This window comes from Strix uralensis, chromosome 1 (genome assembly GCF_047716275.1).
Source record: "Strix uralensis isolate ZFMK-TIS-50842 chromosome 1, bStrUra1, whole genome shotgun sequence".
Lineage (NCBI taxonomy): Eukaryota > Metazoa > Chordata > Aves > Strigiformes > Strigidae > Strix > Strix uralensis.
In genome coordinates, this window is record NC_133972.1 from 25,655,573 (window position 1) to 25,677,741 (window position 22,169).

Below are 22,169 nucleotides of genomic sequence, written 5' to 3' on the forward strand. Positions count from 1 at the left end.
GGTGCAGGGGGCCTTGGGCGGCCGTTGTGCCCGCGGGAGGTGGTGGGCAGCGTGGCATAGGCGGCGCGGCCCTTGAGGCGGGGAAGGTGTGGGGCTGCTTCCTCCTCCCCTCGCCGTGCTGAGGGGCTGCTCCGGGCTCGGGGCGGTGGTGGTGGACTCGGTGGTGGCCTGGGCTTTCCCTCGGTCAGGCTGTGCTCCCCCGGGGTGACCCCTAGGCGGTAGCCAGGGGGAGGCTGTGTCCGCCGTGGGTGCCGGGCTAGCTGGGGTGCTGTTAAAGGCGCACTGGTGCGTGGGGTTTGTTGCTGTCTCTAAGCTGTTACGATGCCCCAGTTAAGGTCAGGGAAAGTGGTAACTGCAAGAGGGGTGAAGCCACCTGACAGGATGGTGACCAGGCCGAGCTGTTGGGGGGTGGGTGTAGGACGTGAGCCAGGAAAAAAGTTGGTAGTAGAGCAGAATCCTCACCTGGCACCAAACAGAAAACCGGAGCAGCCCTTATCAGCCTGTCTGCAACCTGCCGTGCTCTCCAGTGTTTCCTGTGAGCAATTTGCTTCTCTTGTGACCATGCAGAAGAGGCAAGGTGAGAGTAGCCTGAGACTCCCAGGTAAAAAAAACAAGGGGATACTACACAGGAGGGCTGCCAGAAGCAACAAGTGTGTAGCTCTGCCAGTTTCAGACACTGCTGTGGGTGAAGTTTGGCAGGCAGGGACTGTGGCTGCAGCAATGTGCAGGGAAGAAACTGTAAGGAGAGGGATGGGACAAGGTCAACAGCTATTTTTCTCAGGAGCTACTTTACAAAATAAATTCTCAACAGGGATTGAAAGGAAAGAACATAGCTCAGGAGGACTGAATCTCTCAGGTTTCCCGGAGAGTTCAGGGAGCTCAGGAAGAAAAGGCAAATATTCCTTTATGGAAATAAAATTACAAATCCCATCGTCAGAGGAGGAAATTGAGAGCAGAGAGAGACATGCCATTTCCTATTTGCCAAAACCAGAGGTGCTGCAAGCCAGAGAGGGCATGTGTAGTACTGAAATGAAAAGCACTGATTCCATAATGATACTGAAGATGCAAATCCCAGATCTTAAGAAGAATTTGGGGACTCGGGAATCCTTGTCTGAACCAGAACTTCAGGAAGAGGTAGATACGCCAGAGGAGTTGGATGGATGTTCTTTCATTGGGTCAGGAAAGCCAGGGACACAAGAGAAAGGAAAATGGTGCTTGAGCAAGATAGATGGGACATCTCTGATGAAACCAGATCTCCAAGGTGCCAGAGAGAGGTGTAGATCTGATTTACTGGAACTGAATACACAGCATCCAGAGTCCAAGAAAGGAGCTGTGAGTCTGAGGAAGAGGGATAGAAATGCACTGGTGTCACAGTGCCTGCAGGGTCTAAGTGGCCAAGAACAATCAACAACCAGAGGAAATACACACAAGCGTTGTATGGAAGAAGAGCAGCAGAGCTCAAGCCCTCAGAAAGCAGCAGACAGCCTGGGGGAAAGTAGTAAGTACTTGTGCCCCATTGTAGAAGTACAGATACAGAATTTGGGTTCCCAGAACAAGGGGCTGGTGCTGCAGTAAGACCCTATTAAAAAGTGAAAAAACAGGAGATAAGAGCTAGTGTCAGCTTTACAGTACTGTGAATACCAGACTTAGAAGAAAACAGATTTTTAGAAAGAGGAAAGGGTTTTCTTGAAGGAGAAGCGTGATTCTTTGGCTTAAAGGATAAAAGCAGTTCTTTGGCCGGAAGGAGAAGAGACTTATCTATGCTTCTGGGGGTGGGGGGAGGAAGGGGTATTGGCAGCAACAGACCCCAAGTAAGGAATTTTGTAATATTTTTTTTTCCTTCAAAAGCAGTCGGTTCATTTATGAGTAGAAGATCAGGTGCAAGCAGGAGAGGAGGCAGTAGTTTCAGCAAAGCCAAAATAAAAGGTAGTCAAGCCTTCATTCATCTGTATATTATTTGATTATTTTTTAAGATGTATCATGTCTTGTTTTAGTGCTCGCCCTTATAGGATGCTGGTTTTTGTTTTCAGAACTTTTTGCTTTTTAGTTGCTATTCTCTGCAAAATCCTAAAAGATGTAGAAACAAAGATTGCATTTTGCTGTTTTAAGAGAGCATTGTATCAGACTGGAACAATTTTGAAAGAGGAGTTTTAAAAGCCTTATTTTTTGCAGGACAATTGCCTAAAAGACATTTCACTTTCAAAGTGGGTACATTCAAATTACAAATATTTGCTGTAAGTTACTATTAATAAAGATTTTATCTAGAAACTGAGGTATTAAAATTGTATCTTTGAAAACTAAGATCTACTAAAACCAATATTCTACTCGTACATTCTTGAGTCCATTCTCCAGATGAAATTTTCAGATGTACATTTTTTTATGTAATCTGTACCTGCTTTGAAATAAAAAGTATTACTTTATAAAAATCCAAGTCCTGCAGTTTTCCTGGATCTTCGTGAAGTCTGGTACATTCGGTTGGACTATATATCTGAAACAAATTATATTCTCATGAACAAGCTTTCCTATTACAGAGAATCTACTGTGTAAAAAAAGATACTAAGGCTGAGTGTGCAAACAGCATCTGCATTTCCTTGACAGACTTGCTCTAATTTGGTTTCCACCTATGTTTTAAATACACAACTTCTAATGTCCTTATGCCACCTTAAGGTTCTGTTCATCTTCGCATTTGTTTCTGAAGATAAAACATCATCTGTTACTGTAAATCTGCTAATAGTGGTAAAACTTTAGAGAAATGTTTTAGCCTTATACAGTGTCATGTTCTGTAGTAGCCTTGAATGTTTTCTGTTCTCTTTATAAAATATTCCATTAGGGTAGTCTTTTTTTCCTTGGTGTATTCTTTAATGGCACTTCTTTGTTTTTTAATCAGCAAAGGAAAAATGGAAAGCAATTGAGGAAGACACCGGTACACCAGCAGTGAAGAAGCTTAAGACAAATCGAAACATATCAGAAGATTCCAAGGAAAAGGAACCTTACTACTCTGAATCTCCTACAGTTGCTACTTTAGGTGGGACTCAAAGCAAGAGCTTTCTAGGCCATTCTGTAACAAAAAAGTCTGGTGTGCAGTATAAGAAAAGGAAACCCAGAAAGGACCAAATCAGGTGCTTGCATAGTTTTAGTGTGACTACAGCTGAAAAAGTGAGAAATGTATCTGAAAAATGTGATGCTGAACGTTGCAGAAATGCCCTAACCCATAGTAACGGCTTGCTCTGTGCAGCAGACAAGAATCCATTTGTGAGATTAGAGGCCTGTAGTTACATCAATACATTTGTGAAGTCTTCAGCTAGTGGAGCTACCAACAGTTATAAATTAAGTGGATTCTTCCATGTAGCCCGGGATAAGAGAAAGCATGTTTTTCCTGATGGTACTGTAGAACAGAGTGATATGAATTGCAGCACTAGTGGAATGCAAAATGAGGGATTACCCATGAAAGGTGACTTACTGTTTAATAAAGAAGAAACTCAGAACAGAGAAGGGTGTTTCTCATGCTGTCAGAGTGAAAACAGTAAGTGTTCAAGGGGAAAAAAGTGGAATATTGGTAGAAAACCTGGAAAAAATATTAAAATCACTGAGAAATCAGCAGTGAAGAATATTTTCACAGACGTGGCTAATGAATGCAGTGAGTGTGAGTTACAAACAGAAGCAGCAGTTGCCGTGTCAAGCTCCTTTACAGTTTTAGGGCTAAATCATAAAGGAACTACTCTGTCAGTTTCATGTGACCATACATCAAATCTGCATATAGGAAAAAGTACTCATGAAGCACAAAATATATCAGACCGGAGAAAGAATTGTACCAAATTACTTGCATTTGAAAATGGCTGTAAGAAGACATCTGAGCTCTCTGTAATAGCAAAAGGAGAAAATTCAAACAGCGTGGCACATCATTCTGCTTCCTCAGGTAACCTGAGAGTGCTAGCTCCAGTCCATGACGTTTTTAATTGTCACAAAAGCAAGACAGATAAAAAATTGAACAAAGTTAATAAGAAATTGCAGTGGCTTACCTGTCAAAGAACAGTACCTATGACTGGTAAAAAGGTTTGGCCCGTTGAATCTTGTGCCAGGACTTCTGAATGGTTTGGTAAAAATCATGAGTCCATCTCAGAAGGAAAAAGACTTTTGAGGGCTGTCTTTGAGGAATCCTCTGATAAAAGCAGTGTTAAAGCTGTAGGAAGCAGTGCTGTGATTGGGAATTTGGGACTGTTGGATTTGCATATGCCATCAGCAGAAATTAACAAAGAGTCTACACATAAAATAATGGATCTAAATACTGAATGTCTGACTTCGCTTGCAACACCAGAATCCTCTTCCATGGATATTTATGAGACTTCGAGAATGAGCAGTGGAAATGCAGAATCACCAGTTCATATGGATAGAAATGCTATGGCTTTTAACCAGGATGATGTGCAAGAGGTTAAAGCAACCTTGAATTTTACGACAAAACAAAAAGATAAAAATAAAGGAGCTGTAACAAAAAGAAACCTGTCTGTGACAGCCCAGAATGGTACATCTACAGGTAACACAAACAGGATAAACTTGAGCCATAAAGCATCAGTAGTGAACAAGACATTTTCTGACTTAAAGCTAATGAAAACACTAAACACTGAAAACCTGACAGAATTCAAAATTCCTTTACGCAGAAACAAAGCTGAATCCAGGAAATTGGAATCTGTCCATTCATTTGAAACAAAAACCTGTAGTCCTCTAGAGCTTCTTGACAGCACTAGTGTTTCAAGAAGTCAGACTTCTGTTCAGAAGTCAGAAGAGACTTTTTTGGTAAATTCTGAGCAGCAGCCTCTTCCTGGTACGAGTGATGCTACATCTACAGCTCTCATGAAGAAAAAAGTGAGAGAGAGTAATCAGCATGATGGCTCTGAAAACCTCTCAAATGAGATGTCTGTGCTCCCTGAACATTCTTCTTTATATCCACATCCTTTTCTTGACAGACAACTAGAATCATCAGTGCCTGATTTCTGTGGTACTGAATGTGTACTAAAATCTAATTTTCCTGATCATTCTTGGAATGCTGTTGACCACCCTGTTGCATTAGAAAGAAACGATGATAGCAAATCAAGAGGGATTGCAAATCAATCTGCAAATCAAAATTTTGCAGATACTCTTGAAGCTTATGAAGAAGATGTTCTTATCATTGATGTGATTCAGGATGACCCTGAGCTTTTTGGAACCAATAATGAAGAAGAGCTTGCACTTGCAGACTCTGAAAATTGTCCTGGGAAGGCATCCTGTGCTAGCATCTGCATTAAAGATGAAAAGCAGGTTCTTAAGTCTGAGAGTGCTGTTATCTCAGAAAGTAGAGATTCAGTAGATGATAATTTTAGGTATGCATATTATTCTTTCTATTACAGTAATCCTAAGTACTTTGTTCTCATATCAGTGTACTTTGGTTGTAGTGGTCAGGCTTCTTTTCAGAATTACACCAATTTCTGTGTTGATTTTAAGTGTCAAAATTTGATTGAGGTATGACAGTATTCTGAATGCAAACTAATTATTTTTCATGAGAACTAGGATAAACTCTGAATCAAAGGAAAACATAGTGTAAAGAATTAGTTTAGACCAAGTGAAGTGAAATATGAAAGTATGAAAGCTAATTAAGAGTAGTATTCTTAATAAATAACATTTTAAAATATCAAACTTGATTTGAGATAGCAGATACGCCTTTGAGGGTAGTTTTTTAGTTGTAAAGTGGTATGATACTTAGAAATATTTTCCACTTTCTAGGTGTGGCATATTCTTTTGCTGGATCTGTATGAGTAAATGGTTGTCTCTACAGTAGTATACCATTTTGCCATTCTCCTTCCCTGCTTTTCTCCTGTCCCCCAGAGATGTGAATAGTTTTCAAATCTGTAATTTGGCTAACAATTTATAGATGTTCATGATTGTGCATCTTCATTCAGCAAGTTCCTGGTGTAAATTATTAGGCTTTAAATGTTTTTCTGGGTTCTGAGATGATAATAAAAGTCACTGAAGGGGGAAGAGAAGTTTAAAGTAGAAACAAACTTTTGTAAAAGAGGTAGCAGTCCTTTGTGGGGTAGATGAACTTACCAACTGTCTAGTCTGTTTCCTCTCCAAGCTTTGATACTTGTGTTTTATAAATGAGTTTTGAGATTAAATTTTTCATGTTATGAAGAAAAACATAAAGCTTAGATAGACATAGTGTAAGATTTTTCTTGGAAGATTAGTTTTTTTATTGGGAGGGGTGTTTTAATTTTCTTCCTCTGCTCTTTCTGGGTGGCTTTGTTATCCTTATTTTAAATAATATTTTAATTATTTTCAACTTTGTACCATCTTATAACTGCATTCATTTTTTTTTACTTTTTGCTCTCCTTATCCTTTCCCATCAGTAAACCTGTATGCAGAAGAGGGAAGGAATCTTCTTTGAGCTGCTGAACAGTTTTTTAGGCATGAGAATATAAAACTTTCAGATGTTAATAGAATAAAACTTCTGCCAAATCAAGCCTTTGAAGAACAGGGCAAGTCTTTAGTAGGGGCATCCAACTTCTTAAGAAGCAGCTAGGCTGTATCGTAGTAAATTTATTAGAATGAGTGTTCATTTTGTGTGCAGTGCATATTATATACACTGTATAACAGAATGAGTATTCGCTGTATATTACCCCAGGGTAATAGTGGCTGTTCCAAGATGGTTTCCAACTGACTGTCCAGACAGCTGTTGCACAGAATGAAAGACCAGAAGTTCTGACCCCTTTACACTCATGTATTGGTTATGGTAGTAAAGTTTGCTATCTATATAAATACTAACTGAAAGTTTTACTGGATCTTGCAAGTACTTTGTAGGAAGGACAAATACTCCCTTTAATTAGTAATGACATTGAATTAGAGTAACATTATCACAACCATTAGACGAAAACCAAACTTGTTTGAAGTCATATTTCAACTTTTTTCCTGGTACCTGCTGAATTTGCTTGCCATCAGCCAAGGAAAGTGAAAATGTATGGTTCTTATTTCTTAGAATTTCCCCTTAATTTGCTAAAGAAGCAGGCAAAATTGTCTGGTTTTGCTTTTTACCTTCCATAATTTGATGCAGAGATCATTAGATGGTGACTAATTATAGTTGGTAAGAGTCAGGAACATATTAGTGAACTGAATATGAGAATATTAAAATAAGGCAATAGATCTTACCACAGTTTTATCAGGTAGCTTATGATATCACCAGATAATACCAGATAATGGCCAGTTCATACTGTTGGTTTTTATTTTGTTAGTATTTGCCAGATATAACTGGGACTTCAACTTTGTTTGGCCAACCAAAAAAAGTGATTATGCTGGTAGAATTATGCTCACATCATACTACATATTTTAAACCTAAATACTACTTCTGTTAAAGTCCTTTTTTTTTTTCTTTAGAGATATTCTAGAGTACTGTCTCTGTTTTCCTCAGTTTTGCTTCGTTGCAATATTAGTTTGTAGCGCCACTTCAATCTGTCGACATAGAATAGCGAGTCAGAACTGCGCTATTGTAAACCATCTCTTAACATCTGTGAATACTAGTTTATATGCATGTTTTGTTTAACATTTGGTTAATGTTAGCCATTGCGCCCTAGATGAATGCAATCTAGGTGAGTGTAGGTAGAAGAGCCATGCGGGCACTTAACGGCTGCGCATGGTGGGTGCTGCTGAATGTTTTCTTTCACTGTATCAATACTTAGCTTTTTTTATGATTTCCCTTCAGAATGATAATAGCAGGCAGATGATGATAGAAAGAATCTGGATCTTTGCTAAAACTGTTTCAGTGCATGTATGCGTGGGGATGGACTTCAGTATGTTACTTCTTGTGTACTGGTATTTTAGTCTGGCATTGGTACAGAGCAGCAAGAACTGTATTTCTGCTAGCAGCAAGTTATTCTGAAAGTATAGCTGGGTTGTTAAAAAGCTTTTTAAAATGCACTGAGTGTTACTTATGAGCTTAATAGAATTTAAATTGTAGTTGTAAAAAAAACAATTGGTGCTTTAATTTGTGGTGTTCTTCCAACTACAAAAATCTGAGATCTAGCAGCTTGTCAAAATGACAGTTGCTATAATGAACTAATACTTTTTATTGAAGTTTCATTGTGAAACCAAAGCACTGAAACTGTTTGAAGGATGTACCAGGTTGATTCAGTAACCTGCAAGTGTTCAGTGGCAACTATTAGCCATTGTAGACGTGTAACTATTAGTATGGATCCATTTTATTTGAGTTTTGAATTTAAGCACGAAGATGTGTTTAGCCAGTGACACTTCTGATCTTTGACTGTCTGTGACCTTAAAAGCCGGAGAGGTATTTTTAGTTACGAAAATTCAAGGATAATAATTTTTGGCTTCCGTATTTCAGATGTGTCCTTCAAAAGCAGAACATACTGGTCACAACAGTAATTGAGGTCCAAAATTCAAATAAGGCTCGTTTCTTTTACTAAGCAAATTAACAAAGCACCCACAACCAAAGAGGCACCTAAGGTTGTTGCACATCTCTGGCTTAAAGTTTTCTAACTACTGTAATTGTGCTTGTGCGTGTGCGGAACGGAAGTCTCTGAACAAGTAGTTTTCAGTAGGACAAGCAAGTCCTGTCTCTTAATCCAGGAAGAATCAGAAAAGGCTCTGTGTGATGTCCTGAGTGGTTTGATTCAGTTAGCATGCTCTGACCGTGAGGATAAGTAGGATTGGTTATTCCTCTGGTAGTTGCATTTTAAGAAGAGTGGAGTGAGTGCTGGTCACTCCCAGGCAGTAGTTGCCAGTCATCAGGAAAGGATTCAAGACCTGCAGTCTGAATGGGGAAACTCAGTGAAACTCAGTTTTCTCATATACCTCTGTGCCATTTTCTATTGTTTACCCCTAAGTGACTCCCAACAATCAATCAGCAGAGGTATTTCTTACCTCTTATGTAGGGATTCTAGATATTTCACTCGCAGTGGCATCCAGTATGCCTTTTCATCCCAACAGAATTAGTAAATTCAACGGATACCTTTGGAAGTGCACCAGCAGCCATTCTTAGGAGACTTCTGCATTTTACTGTTTTCCTTTTGAATAAAAAGCCTAAACTTGAATCCATTTTTCATATGCAAAATAGCAAACTCAACACGGTGGTTTGTGTAATTTGTGCTGTAAAGAGAGATTTGTTTAAACTTAGCAGCAGCATGCAAGAGCATCCCACATTCTGACATGGTCTAGTCTGTCTCCATTTCTAGATTGCTAAAATGTGTTGACTACTTCTGGTTTTGTCACTGCTCCTAGATTTGTCAGGCTGGTGAGCAAATGCCAAGTACTTTAAGAAATGTAGTTTTTTCTATGTGTTTTAGCAACCTTCTTTACAAGAACTTATAAAGTGCTTCTTTAACTATTTCACACTACACAATTAGCAGAATCTAGTAAAGATTTGGAAGTGGCTTTTGACCTGCACATGAAGATTTCAGTTTCTTCATGATGTTAAATATTTTCAGTTATAAGCAATGTTTATGAAGATGACAGCTTCCTGGAACTGTCTGCACTGCAATTTTACAAAGAGAAGTCAATTGTTGCGAAATCTCTCAAACCCTGCGTTTCACCTAAAATGTGGGGGAGAGAGGAAATAAGCCTACAGAGAGCCTGCCTCTAATAAAAATCCCTCTCGTCTCTGCAAACTTGCTGTAACTTGTTAAACTCTGCTTCTTAATGTATCTCGTGTATATACATAGATACCTGTGCCTGAATGTATAGTTTCAAGTTATGAATACTGGGGAACTTTTTCATTTCCACTAGGTTGTTGCAAACTTTCATTGTTCCATTTTACTAGGCAACTTGCTGTCACTATACTTGATGTCATTTACCAGGTACGAGCTTCCAAAATCTGTGATGACGGCATTGTTTTATATATTTGATATATAATATTTTAATATGTATTTTTACCTTCTGAGCTTTTCTAAGGAGAAATACTTACTTTTTTCTCAACTTATCTTTAAAATAGGTGAAGTAAGTATCTTTCTATGAACAAATGTTTTTGTTAATCTCTTCGAGATTCTTTGTTATGCAAATTGTCTTGAATATAAAATTACTATAAATCACATTTTGTAGAAACTGATGAATTGGCTCATTAGCACAGTTATTTCCATAATTTGCTATACAGAGATTTCCCTTCACAGTATTTTAGGCAAGGGTGAAATGAGATAATGAGCTTTTACTGACAAATTTTGGGATTTGAAATGTTTGGGGATTAGTTAACGTGTTTAGGTGTATATCTATAGGAATGGACGTAAGAAAACCAAAAGAGAGAGTTAAGAACAGTCTTACAACAGAGTGTTGTGCATAAGGATTCTGTCCATAGCTAAAATTATTACTGAAAACTTTAATTTTACGTAAGTAGATTAATTCTGCTTTTGTGCAAGATGGAAATCTTAAATACACTTTTTGTTCAAAACAGACACGTTACCATACAAGAATCTGAAACGTCCAATGATACTGAAAATTCCTGTGATTGGGTGCTAAAAGGTAAGAGTCTTTGGAGATTTTTTTGAATGTGTAATCAAGAGAAGAAAGTAACCACAAAGATGTTCAGTGGCAAATGCTAGGCTTTCTACTTTCCACATAAAATGAGAACTTGTCAGTTCAGTAATATCTTTTTATTGTAACAGCGGCTTGTTTCCTAATGCATATAAAATGGATGTCTTTTGAAATGGTACAAACCTGAGCCTTGCAGGGAACATCTCTTCTCTGTAGTACTTATCTATTGGTTAGTACTGGGGGGTTTTTTGGGCCTTTGCTTGTGAGTTTTTTTGACACCTCTCTGATCCTTTGGGTAAGGAATTCTGTTAGTTGATGACATGCTAGTAAGACACTTGAGTACTATGGCACTGCTGTGGACTCTGACTCATAATCTCATTTGGTTGTTCTCTTGTGTTCATCAGCAGACAGAATTTTATAATAGTTTTTTTCCCAAGTTGTATTTTGTTTTTTGTGGATGCTATGCCCATGCCTCTGAAACTGTTTTGTTTTTAAGGATGCTTTTTTTTAGAGAAGGATACTTTAGACTTAATGGGTTTTTTTTCCTATTTTAAGCAGAACAGTCCAACTAGGCAGCATCTAAATGTGATTTGTTTTGTTTTCTATAGCTTGCATACAGACCTACTATGCAAGGTATGTCTGATGTGGAAGTTTCTCTTAGATAGGTTGAAGGAACAGGATTTTGCCTTTGAACAGAAGCCCATTACTGACACACTGGAGAAGGCACAGAGTGCTGAGACTGGTTTTGAAGGTTCTTGGTGTTTCCCTTTCTGGTGTCAGTTTGTCAGCTTGCTGTTAATCTGGCACTGCCATTATGTATTGATTTTGCTGCAGGCTTGAAAAGTGTCTGTGACAGTATCTCTTTTGCTGTTTTTTCATATTAATGTGTTATGTTCGTGTAGGAAGAGTGAGTGGTTTGGGCAGATGTACCTTGCTGGAGAAAAAGGAGTGAATAGTGACTATTTGGGCAAGAGAGAGTTTCGGGCTTCAGTGATTAGGAGGCAAAATAAAAGGTAATGAGAGTTTAAGAGCTCAGACACCAAAAAATAGGCACAAGTTCACTGAGGAGGAGTAGAGAGGAGGTACACAGTTAGGCCTCTGGTGATGTAAAGAGCCAGAGGGGCCTGTGCCATGGCATCTGCAGTAGTGAGGTGATTGAACCAAACCTGGGAGCAAGTCCTGTACTATTTAGTGACTTCTGCATTTTCTTAGACTGTTTGTTATTTGACTTCATGTTCTACCAAAGTTTGAGGCTAAAAGTCTTTTTGTGGTGCTTGAAATAAAGAAAAAGGTTTAAGTAGGTCCTTCTTCCAGATCTGAGAAACTTAAGATCACATCACACTCTTAGATTAATATGCATACAGTAACTTATGTTTGATGCATGTCTTCTTAAAAAGACCTGTACAGAACAAAAGAAAGGTTCCTGGTTTTGGTAATTACTGACAATTTGTGTATTTATTGAGAAATATATATTACTGCTTTGGTGTCTTGTGTTAAATAGTGAGGCCATGGCTGCTCCTCTCAGTGGCTTCACAATCTAAAAAGGGCAACACATACTACAGTTAAGGTATTCTGGATGATATCAATGCTCTTCATATTTGAAGTGGAAATCTTACGTACATTGTCTTTAAGCAGATGTGTCTTGTACTGATAATCATACAGAGACCAGTGAATATAAGATAAAAGCCTTTCCAATAATAATCTGACTCTTTCTTCCTGTATCTGAAGCACGCAGTGCAGTTGAAATTCATTCATGTGATCTAATGAAATTGTGACTTTCTTTTCTATGCAGAGCTCTTCTATGGTACATAAACAGCTGCTTCAGAAAACTGCAGTCAGGTGTACTGCTCATTTCTGCAAACAGTGCTGAAATTTCCTGACACCGAATTCTCATTGAGTTTACTGTATTACAGGAATTCTGAGTTTCTCAGAGCTATCTATATTTAGTTCAGGGTTGCATCATGTCATTACGATTAACTTACCCCTTCTCCAGCAAAGATTAAGTCTTTATTTGCTTAGCAAATTACCGTACATATCTTTGGCTGTGTTTTAATAACAAAGCTTAAGTGAATTTATTTCTAGAATATTTAATTCAATATTCTAGAAATAAACCTGTTGTACTGTTCTACAGGGACTGTTACAGAACATACAGCTTGGATAGAATTTTAATTGCAGATTCAGTTTAATATTTATTTGAAATGGTTCGTGCTTTAGAGGTGAAATAATTTTACATATAAATTTCACATTTAGGAAGTCCTAGGAGTTCTTAAATGTCATTAGAATTAAGGCTTTGTAATATTTAGGAAATAAAAGCTTTCTTGTCTTGTAGCATGGGAAATACATAAAGTAATGTGTTTATACATTTTCAGCTAAAGATATTAAAACCCACAACTCCTCCAGAGGAAGCAGTCCTTTGGGAGGTGTTATTGAGGACTCTCTTGAAGATGAGCAACTGAGAGAACTAGATGAACTTTTCAGCAGTTCTGACATGGGTGAAAAGGTACTGAGAAATCATGCTTTCTGTCACTAAGTGGTTTAAGAAGTTATAGTCCATGTAATTGGATAATTTTCATGCTGTTTTATCAACAAAATTTTTAATTTCCTGTAATAAAAAGAATATTAGTGTTTCATAGATTACTGTGCTATTGACAATGTAAGTTTTGCTTGACAGAACTTTATTTACCTTGTCACTAATAATTCATCTTCAAATTTGAAATGAAACAAGATACCGTTATATCAGTTGTTACAGTAATTCTGTATTACCAGTTTTATGAAAATTACTGTTCCAGTGAACACCTAAGAGTACTACTGTGCATATGTAACATCATTACATAACATGCCTAGTTTTAAAAGTTGGCGTTAAATGCTTCTCACCACACAGTCTCAGAAGGATGGGGTGCTGTTGGGAAGCTGGGGAGCTGCACAGCCATCATGCATCTGAGGAGGATTGTTCTGTGGCTCATTACTTGGGCAGAAGGGCTATTACATTAACATACTGGCTTCCTGGCAGTTCAGAGGGAATTAAGCCGTTTTCTTGCTCGCTGACTTTATCTGACCTTTCTATTCTCTCTGTCCTCCTTCCTCTAGATAATAAGTCTAGGTCTTTTAAGACTTGCTGAAGTTTTATACTATTTACTTTGATAATGGATTGGAATTTACATCTTACTGCCACTCAGACATAGCTGCTCATAGCATTTACTGTTTTCCACTACTTCCGGAGTGGATAATGGTTTTAACTGGATAAGTTAAACTGTAAAATTCACATGGCTAAAAACTGGCAAGTAATTGATAAGGTAATCAAACAGTAGGGAATCAGTTTTCCTGGCAAAATCATTATTTAAAAGCAGAATAGAAACACTTCTTCAGCAAATCGAATTGGAGCTGCTAGCATCAGTTTCGGAAAGTGAATGGTGCTGTTTTGTTCCCTGACCTCTTAAAGAAGGTAAAAGGATCTGTCAAATAGTATAGGTTACTGGAGGTGTAGTACTTGTTGCAATATTGCCAGGTTAATCCCAGTTGGGCTAATTCATAGTGTTGTGGCTTTATAAAATCAGTGTCCTAATGTTTGCTTTTCTGTGCTGTGTTGGACAACAGTAAAGATATACAACTGATCTCACCCAAACCTCAAATTTAACTAAACTTAAGCCACAAAATACATGATACAGCACTAAACCTATTCCTGTATGTGGATGGAAAATGAGCTATGCAGACCTGGGGAGGGAGTGGAATGACAGAACACTTGTTACAAACATTCTACTGTTAGGGGCAATTTGGGTTTTGGTTTTTTGATGGCTTTTCCAACTAATAATGCTGTGAGAAGGACAAAAACTAACAATGGAGAAAACCCTAAAAATATTTGGCTAACTGGTAAAGTGGAGTTGAGAAATCCAGTGAGAGCATGTCCATCTCCAATTCTTTAGCTATCATAAATTTGTGATATAACGTGAAGTTCAAGTTACTTGATGAATAATGGACAAAACAAAGCCAGGGTTCCATGACTTTGTTCTGTATCAGTCCTTTCAGATTCTCACCCCTAAATATGTTAGGTGCTGTCTTTTTTCTCCATAACTTTGGGAATTTTTTACTTACACACCATGGTGCACAGCTGAGCAAAATCCTTTGATTTCTCCTCAATACAGCTTTAAATTTTCATTAAACTTGATGGAATGTCTTTTGTGGATTTCTATATATCTGTCAGGCACAGTTAAAATTGGGCAGTGGGCCTAAAAATTGCTGGCATTATCAGTGGGAGCAAAGAGAAGACAAGTCACTTTTTTTCCAATTACAAATCACTGTTTTAAAGATCACGGAGTATAATGGCAGTGTGTCCATTTAAAAAGATGGTGTAAGAGTAACCCTACAGTCCAAATGACAGTTTTTATCGTCAAGACTATATATTACACCTTCCAACGATCACTAAGCGTTTTGAGTCTTAGTAGTTCTTAGCTGTATCTGAAAGTATGTTTTAAATATCTTCACAGTTCAGGTTTGCAGATGGAGTGCCTAATGTTAAACAAGAAAAAAAGGGTGAAGCTGGAAAAAGGTATATATACTGTGTCCTTCATGCAATCTGTGATGTTGCCCAGTTACTGTACAAATGAAAGTGAATTAAAATGCTGATGGTGTTTCAGTAAAATATCAATTTTTCTGTTATTGTGTCTATGTGATGAAGAAAATAAATGTCACTGTACAAAGTACAAGACAAGTATAGTCATAGCCTGACAGGACAACAGAGGTTATTTTGTCCTCTAGCTGGTGACAAAATATATCCACTTCATGCCAGTCTCTCACCATGGCATGAAGTGGATATATTTATGCTTTACTCAGTGTGAGTGTAGCATAAGATATGTTTCAAACCACAATGGCACTTACCAGAATTTAAAAAAAAAAAAAAAAAAAAAAAAAACAAACAACAAAAAAACCCACAGAAATCAGTGAAACTTTCAGCTTTCTTTTCTGCCTCTTGGGATTTTCTAAACTGATGAAAGAATTGAAAGATCTCATTCAAATTCAGGCTGTCAAATATTTGAACAGCAGTAGAAAAAGGCGCTTAAAAACATGGCATGTGGAGTTAAGCACATGCTTTACTGTTCTGCTAGCTTCAAGCTTTGCTTACAGTGTTTATTGTGCATACAACTTGAAGTGTCAGACTGAAAAACTCACATTCAACATCAGCCCAAAAGGGAAGCAGAAAAAGACTTTCTATAAAAAGTACACGTAATTGATGGAATATGTAAGTAATTAGAAGAGAAATAACAGATATTTCAGAGGCATTTTCACAATAATCAAGAAACCTTAGCTGGCACAGAAGAGGGTATTGCTTTTTTCTGGCACCAGTTACATTCCTGTGGCAAACTTGAAGTGTATCAGAAGTCCATTAAATGGAGAGTATTGCGTCTTTTCAGTAATCCACTAGAGCTCCAAGCTCCTCCTCCTGATAAAATACCCATTTAAATTTACTTTAGTAGCATAAATAGTTCTTTATGCTATGGAATAAATAGATTATGCTGGATGGAGTATATTTGTGCAAGTGATACTGCATTACTTCACTTCCTTAGTTGAAATGCAGCACACTTTGCAGTTAGAGAAGAGGCATTTATTCCTTTATTTGGAGTCAAACTATTTTCTCTAGTTTTACTCAAAAATGTTACAATTGCAAAGTTTCATCTGGAAGAAAACAGTTACTGTTCTTATTTAGCAAATCTAGTGATGCTGTTAGTTAAAAAAAAAATTGATTGTAGAGCTGTATAGTTTACAGTTACTGGCAAACCTGTGTGTAATTTCATGTCTAGATTAAAAAGAGAGCTGAGATTGTTATCCTGAAGGTAAACTGCTATGAAAATCCTGTTGTGTCCAATCTGAGGCTGGCATCACGAGGAAGCATAAAAAGAACCTGACATGATAACTTGAAAATTCTGAGTAACCTAGATCTGCAGATTTTATTCCTCTGGAGACCAATACAATACACTGACTAGAATAAAAATAAAGATTGATATTGAAGAATTTGGATTTATTAGGTAGAATTGATTCTTCTCTGCCGTAGCATTTTTATCTCAAACTGTATTAAAAACAGCCTGCAATTTAGGAAAGATTTGAATTATCCTGGTTATGAGTAGCTAGAATGTGCCCCTCGTAGGAGATAGCAAATCTGTTTCTGTCTCCAAACGGCAAGCAGGCTGAAATGTCCTTTATTCTGAACCTAGATTCTTAATTGAAGGGGGGAGGGGAGGAAGATCTCATGAAAGGGATTCTTTTTTCTGTGGCTTTATTTACAAATAAGAAAGAGATGACCAAGTATTTTGCTAGCAATATTTATAGATTATTTTGGAAAACTTCACATTTTAGTAGTTTAATTTTCTGGAACATATATATTTGGGAATGGTTAAAGGCAGAACAGCCTTTAATTGGAGTTCCCTTTGAAATCACCTAAGTCTTCTGAGTAGAGTCAGTTATTAGGAAAGAAAACAGTTGGTTCTTCAAATGTAATTTCAAAAGCTTTGTGGATTACTCCTTCAATAACAGACTACTGAAAAGTAGATGCTTTTTCAGAGGAAACAGAAATCATCTCAGCCTTCCTGTCAGCATAGGGGAAAAAAAACCAGAAGTGTTTCATGGGTGCCTTTTCTAATTATTTATTGAATTTCATAGAGTTACACTTTAGGACAGAATAATCTCAGCTAAAATCATAATCAGATTGGACCAGGCAATGAGAGTAATGAAAATAAAGTTGTTGGGACTGCTACCTATTTAAATTTACAGCAAGTTTTTAAGTGTTGTATAATTTGTTGAAGAAATTCTCATCTTTTATACGCTGAATCCCCCTTTCTAGGTGTTTAGTGTATGGGAGAAGCATCTGTTTAATTTGGTTAAACAAACTTTTGTTTTTTAATAATCAACAGTGACTGTAAATACGAAGATCTTGTGAAGTGTGAATTGCTATCAGGATTGCCATTGCATGCCCCGGAAGTAAATGTCCTCAGTGAAGCTACAGTGATGAAACCCCAGACAAATGGTATCATATGCTGTATTGGTGAACCCTCCAGAATTTATTTTTACGTGTGTTTTATTTACCTATAAAACCTTAAAGAATTTTTTCAATCCCTGAAGGCATAAGCTGGAATTTGGTTTAGTGCATACATAGAATCAAAAATGCAAGCTGTCATATGATAGGTTAGTGAGGTTTGTTGGGTTGGGTTTTTCAGCAGAATCCTATTTGGTAGAGTCAAACAGCAATCGTTCTATCCTGGCATTTATCATTCTCGGATACTTTAATGGTACAGCTGTGCCTGCATTCTTAGAATTTTGACACACTGTGTTTGAGACATGTTATTGGCAAGTAACTTGTTTTTCTTTATTTGTGGTCAGAGGACATGACTGCAGATTTTCTTGGTTGGTTGTTACGTGTTGGCAAAACTTGTCTAAGGGCCATGTTGCCAAAAGTCAGAACTTTGTTGTTTATGCCTGTTCAGATGTTTATGAGGCATTCACTAGACTGGACCAAGGAAGTGATCTCAATTTAATCAGCACTTTTGACCTGGTATATTTCACACCTGGAACAGGTACCTCTTAAGTGTCTCTGCTGCCAGAGAACTCATAATATAATGGAACTGTAGTCAACGTTTCCTTCTCTTTTTCTCTGCACATAACATCTCTGACATTTAGCTTTACATAAATGCATAGTTTTATTTGACATACAAGATGGAGAATAACAGAAATTGATTACTTACGGATAAGTATTGCATTCCGTTTCTTTGCAACAGCTGTTTTGGGAATTAATGTTTTTAGAATTATTGGTTAATACGGATATTTATAAACATGGATTTACTGAATTGAGATCAGTGGCAGAGGTTCTTGCTTAGTTTCAAATTATACTGCCAGTCTGAGCTTGTAGAATAATTTTATCATGTCATTTAACAATATTTTCAGGAAATGCAAGAAACAAAGATGCTGTAAAAAGCAACTGTGAAATATATCTCTGGATTACAGTAGTTTGAAATTGCTCATGTCTTCAGCCTTAGAAGTGTATACGCCTTCTGAAGAGTTATTCTAAATCTTCCTTAAAATCATTTGAAATGGTTGCCAAAGCAAGAGTTACTGTGCCAGAAGAGGGCAAATAAGTTTTTTTTCCCCCAGACCTGTGCAGGCAGGATTGGATATTTCACTTTAGTGCCTGCTACCCTACAAATTTGACAAACAGTCAGCAGGGAGAGTACAGTTGAAAGGACCTGGTCAGAAGCTGTATGCTGTGGGGACAGCAAGAATCTAGAGGAAAGACTTCTGAGTATAAGTTCCCAGTGGCATTTTTCTGCAGCTAGTGGTTGACCATTTCCTCAGTCTTTTTCCTGTCACTAAATTTATCCAATACTGAATTTACCAAATTGCCCACTGTCACTGCACAAAATTATGCTGCTGTGACAGTATGTAACATTTAGATATTTAATTGCTCTACGTTAAATTTCTCCTTCCTATCCTGTAATAGTCCTGTCTGTTTAGAAAGACATGCAAATTAAGAACCATGTACCTAGTGCAAGTCTGCAGTAGAACATGCCTCATTATTGGATGCTCTTTAGTAACTATAGTTTGTCAGAAACAGCTAAGCACCCTGCCTTTTGAATACCCAGCTCTTTCAAGAGGCCAGATGGGAACCCTAGAAAGCAAGGCATTCAGAAGCTCTTATTTCTCTTTAGATATGCAGTTGAAAATTTGAACTTTTATCTTGCATTAACATTATTCATTTTTTGGAGAAAGAAATCTGTTATCAATAATAATTAAAGTTCTAAACCCAAGTTTCATGGTTAAGAAACCAGTAACTTACATTGGGCTTAAGATTGTTAATGCACTGCTTAAAACATGGAGTATGAAAGGTTTTATTTCAATTCTAAAAAAATAGTTTAAATTTATGGCTAGTGTGTGGGAATGCAAAGATTACTGATAAAGTGTGTGGGGGGGTTCCTTTTGAAATTAAAATTTCTGGATATTTTTATTCCATTTCTTATCTCTGTAAGTTAGATTAGAAACCTTGGATAAAGTAATGAAGTTTTTGATTTAAATGTGCTTATTCTTGAAGTTTGTGTGAAGTCTCAGTTTTAGGATAATTGAGAAAACTAACTCAAATTACTGGCTTTAGATTGTATTAAACAAATTTTCATTAATCATTGCTGTGACTTGAAGGAACTATAAATATAAAGGAAAATAAGATAGATGAGAGTGGTTTCAGTATGATTTATTGTATTACACGATCCATTTATTGTCCTCATCCTAATCTTTAGATCACATATTTTCAAGAAAAAGTCCTTTACTGCCATTGCAAAAGTATGGAAATTTTGAGCCATGGAAGATGGGAAAAAATGCAGTTGTGAGTTGATAAATCCTTAATGATTTTTGATCCTTGGGCACTAATTTTGTTACGGATATTCAGACAATTCCATATATCTAGTCAGAAATTATGAATGTTTATGTTTCTACTCCTGAGATGTTATCACTGAGTAAATAGAATTTCTAAGAACAAAATCAATTATGAGGGGACAGCTATTCATAGTGGAACTTTGTTGATTTCTCTTTCCATCTTAAGCAAAATCAAATGCTTTTTACTTCATTGTTTTTGTAGAACTGAAAAGCAGACAATGTTTCACCTGTTTAAGACAGACTGCATTATCCATTATGTTGGGCACTGAAAAAGGGTAAAAGAAATTGATGCCCTAGAATTATCAGACTGTTATTCAGAGCCATGCAGGAGCTTGTCACCTTCAAGAAAGATTTTTGTTGTGTTAGACACTAACACGACGTGACAAGGGAGAGAACTTGGTCTGCTTTGAAATGCTGCAAATACAGTATAGAGATGAGGGTTGTTTCAAAGGTTTAATTGTAGATAATTTTTTTTTTTTGCTTTTGTTTATAATTTGTAGGATTTTGAAATTCTCAAAAAAAAGAGTGTGTTTGCTTTGAAAAAGTACTGTATTTTGGGTTTTTCTGCTTGTTTTAATTTTGTTTTATTTTAGGCTTCTCATTCAGTCCAGCGGATCCTTGAGATGATTGAACTGCCTCGTAAATATTGCAGATTTTATTTCATGACTTTGCGTGGGTGTGGAAGAGCAAAATGTTGGTTTTTGCATGTTCCTGAACAAGGGGATGAAAAGGTAAAGAGACTTATTGAGGAAAGGAACAGACTGCATGAACACCTTTTAAATGCAAAATGACATCTCCTTCATTCATTTATGTATGGAAAGGGAGTAAATTTCAGAGATTGATGGATCAAAAAAATGTTCAGAAATTCTTCTCAAGGTCTTTTACAGTTCTGTTTTTAAAAAATGATAGAATTTGGAACTAGTGGTCTTTTTAAGAGAACAGATGTCAGCAAAAGAGCAAGAATTAGGCTGTACGAATATAGAGTAGTAGAATGGGGAGATTCTGAGACATTTCTATCGCAAGCATTGGAGACCTGTAAGCAAACCCAGGCTTTGTATGTATTCTTAAAGTCAAGAAAGCTATTTATGGTATACTACTTTCTGCAAGTTTTGTGCAACAGGGGCATGTTTGTTAAAAGATGCTGTAATCTGCTTACGTGGAGCAACAGTTCTCATCACTGCTTGCAAGCAATAATACTTTTCCAGTGGTGGGCAAAGTAGATGTGTTTTCAAACCATTTAACAAAGAAATTATGAGTCTGTAATACTTCTAAGAACTGTGCAAGGCAAGCTAATTGTGCTGTCATGTAATAAGATTTTGGAATTGGCTGTATGAAACCAAGAATTAGGTGATTCTGTAAGTCACTTGGAAGCAAACAAAAACATTAATGCAACTAAAGACAAATGCCTAAACTTGTCCTCATTGGGTCTTACAAGATTTATTTCTTATCTACCATTTTTCTGGTATGAATACAATTTTATCTTTGGTGTCAGTAAGTAAGAAATTACAGAATCAAAATGTAAAAAATAACTTGTGGTGAACCTGTTAGACATAAATACTAAAAAAAGGCTAGCATCTAATGGAGCTTATCCATTTCCCTGATACCTTAAATATACTGTGTCAGAATTCTTAAAATACATCAGTGTAATTTGGTTTTATTTTTCTTAATGCTTTTTCTTTTCCTTTTTGTCTCAAAAAATAGCTGTTTTGGGTTTTTTTCTAATTGCTTTGTAACCCCTTTGAAAATTCATGACAGCTTAAAGATACCAAGATCATTTGAGGGTAATTTTGTATGGGACATTTTCCCATTTCCTCAATTGTGAAATATCTTTGGCAGGCTGTAGTGAATATCAGTAATTTTCAACTAGTTTGTATGAATTATAATGGTTTGTAGTGCTTTATTATATACAGACACATTAAAGAATTAAATTACTTGCCTAAAACTATTAAAAACCCCTCCATTTGGTTTTACTTGTGGTGTAGCACTCCAGCACACTTACTGTTCTGCCCACCAAACCTGGCTGAACTTTCTTGGTAGTCTGGAAGTTTACATTGGGTTTTGTTTGTTTGTGTATTTCTTTATTTTTTTAGAACTGTCCATTTAAAAATTATAATAGGCCAAGCACCTCATGGTGGCACCAAAGTACGTAAATGGAAGACAGATAAAGCAGCAACAAAGTCATCTAGTCAAATAGATCTTTAGGAACTGTTATGGAGACTGTTACGGAGACTGGTAGTGCGCTTGCTTAGTACGGTGTTTTCAGT

At 36.9% G+C, this 22,169-nt stretch overlaps 1 protein-coding gene across 1 annotated transcript in view; it reads left to right on the forward strand.

The window, feature by feature from the left end:
* Positions 1-321: 321 nt before the first annotated feature.
* The window catches only part of TOPAZ1 (testis and ovary specific TOPAZ 1), a 39,666-nt gene continuing 17,818 nt past the window's right edge, over positions 322-22,169 (forward strand). The window contains exons 1-8 of the mRNA XM_074891723.1: positions 322-1,498; positions 2,888-5,354; positions 10,421-10,488; positions 12,870-13,000; positions 14,982-15,043; positions 17,400-17,512; positions 19,770-19,855; positions 20,499-20,636. Of these exons, the coding sequence (XP_074747824.1) occupies positions 322-1,498; positions 2,888-5,354; positions 10,421-10,488; positions 12,870-13,000; positions 14,982-15,043; positions 17,400-17,512; positions 19,770-19,855; positions 20,499-20,636 (4,242 nt within the window). The remainder of the gene's footprint in view (positions 1,499-2,887; positions 5,355-10,420; positions 10,489-12,869; positions 13,001-14,981; positions 15,044-17,399; positions 17,513-19,769; positions 19,856-20,498; positions 20,637-22,169) is intronic.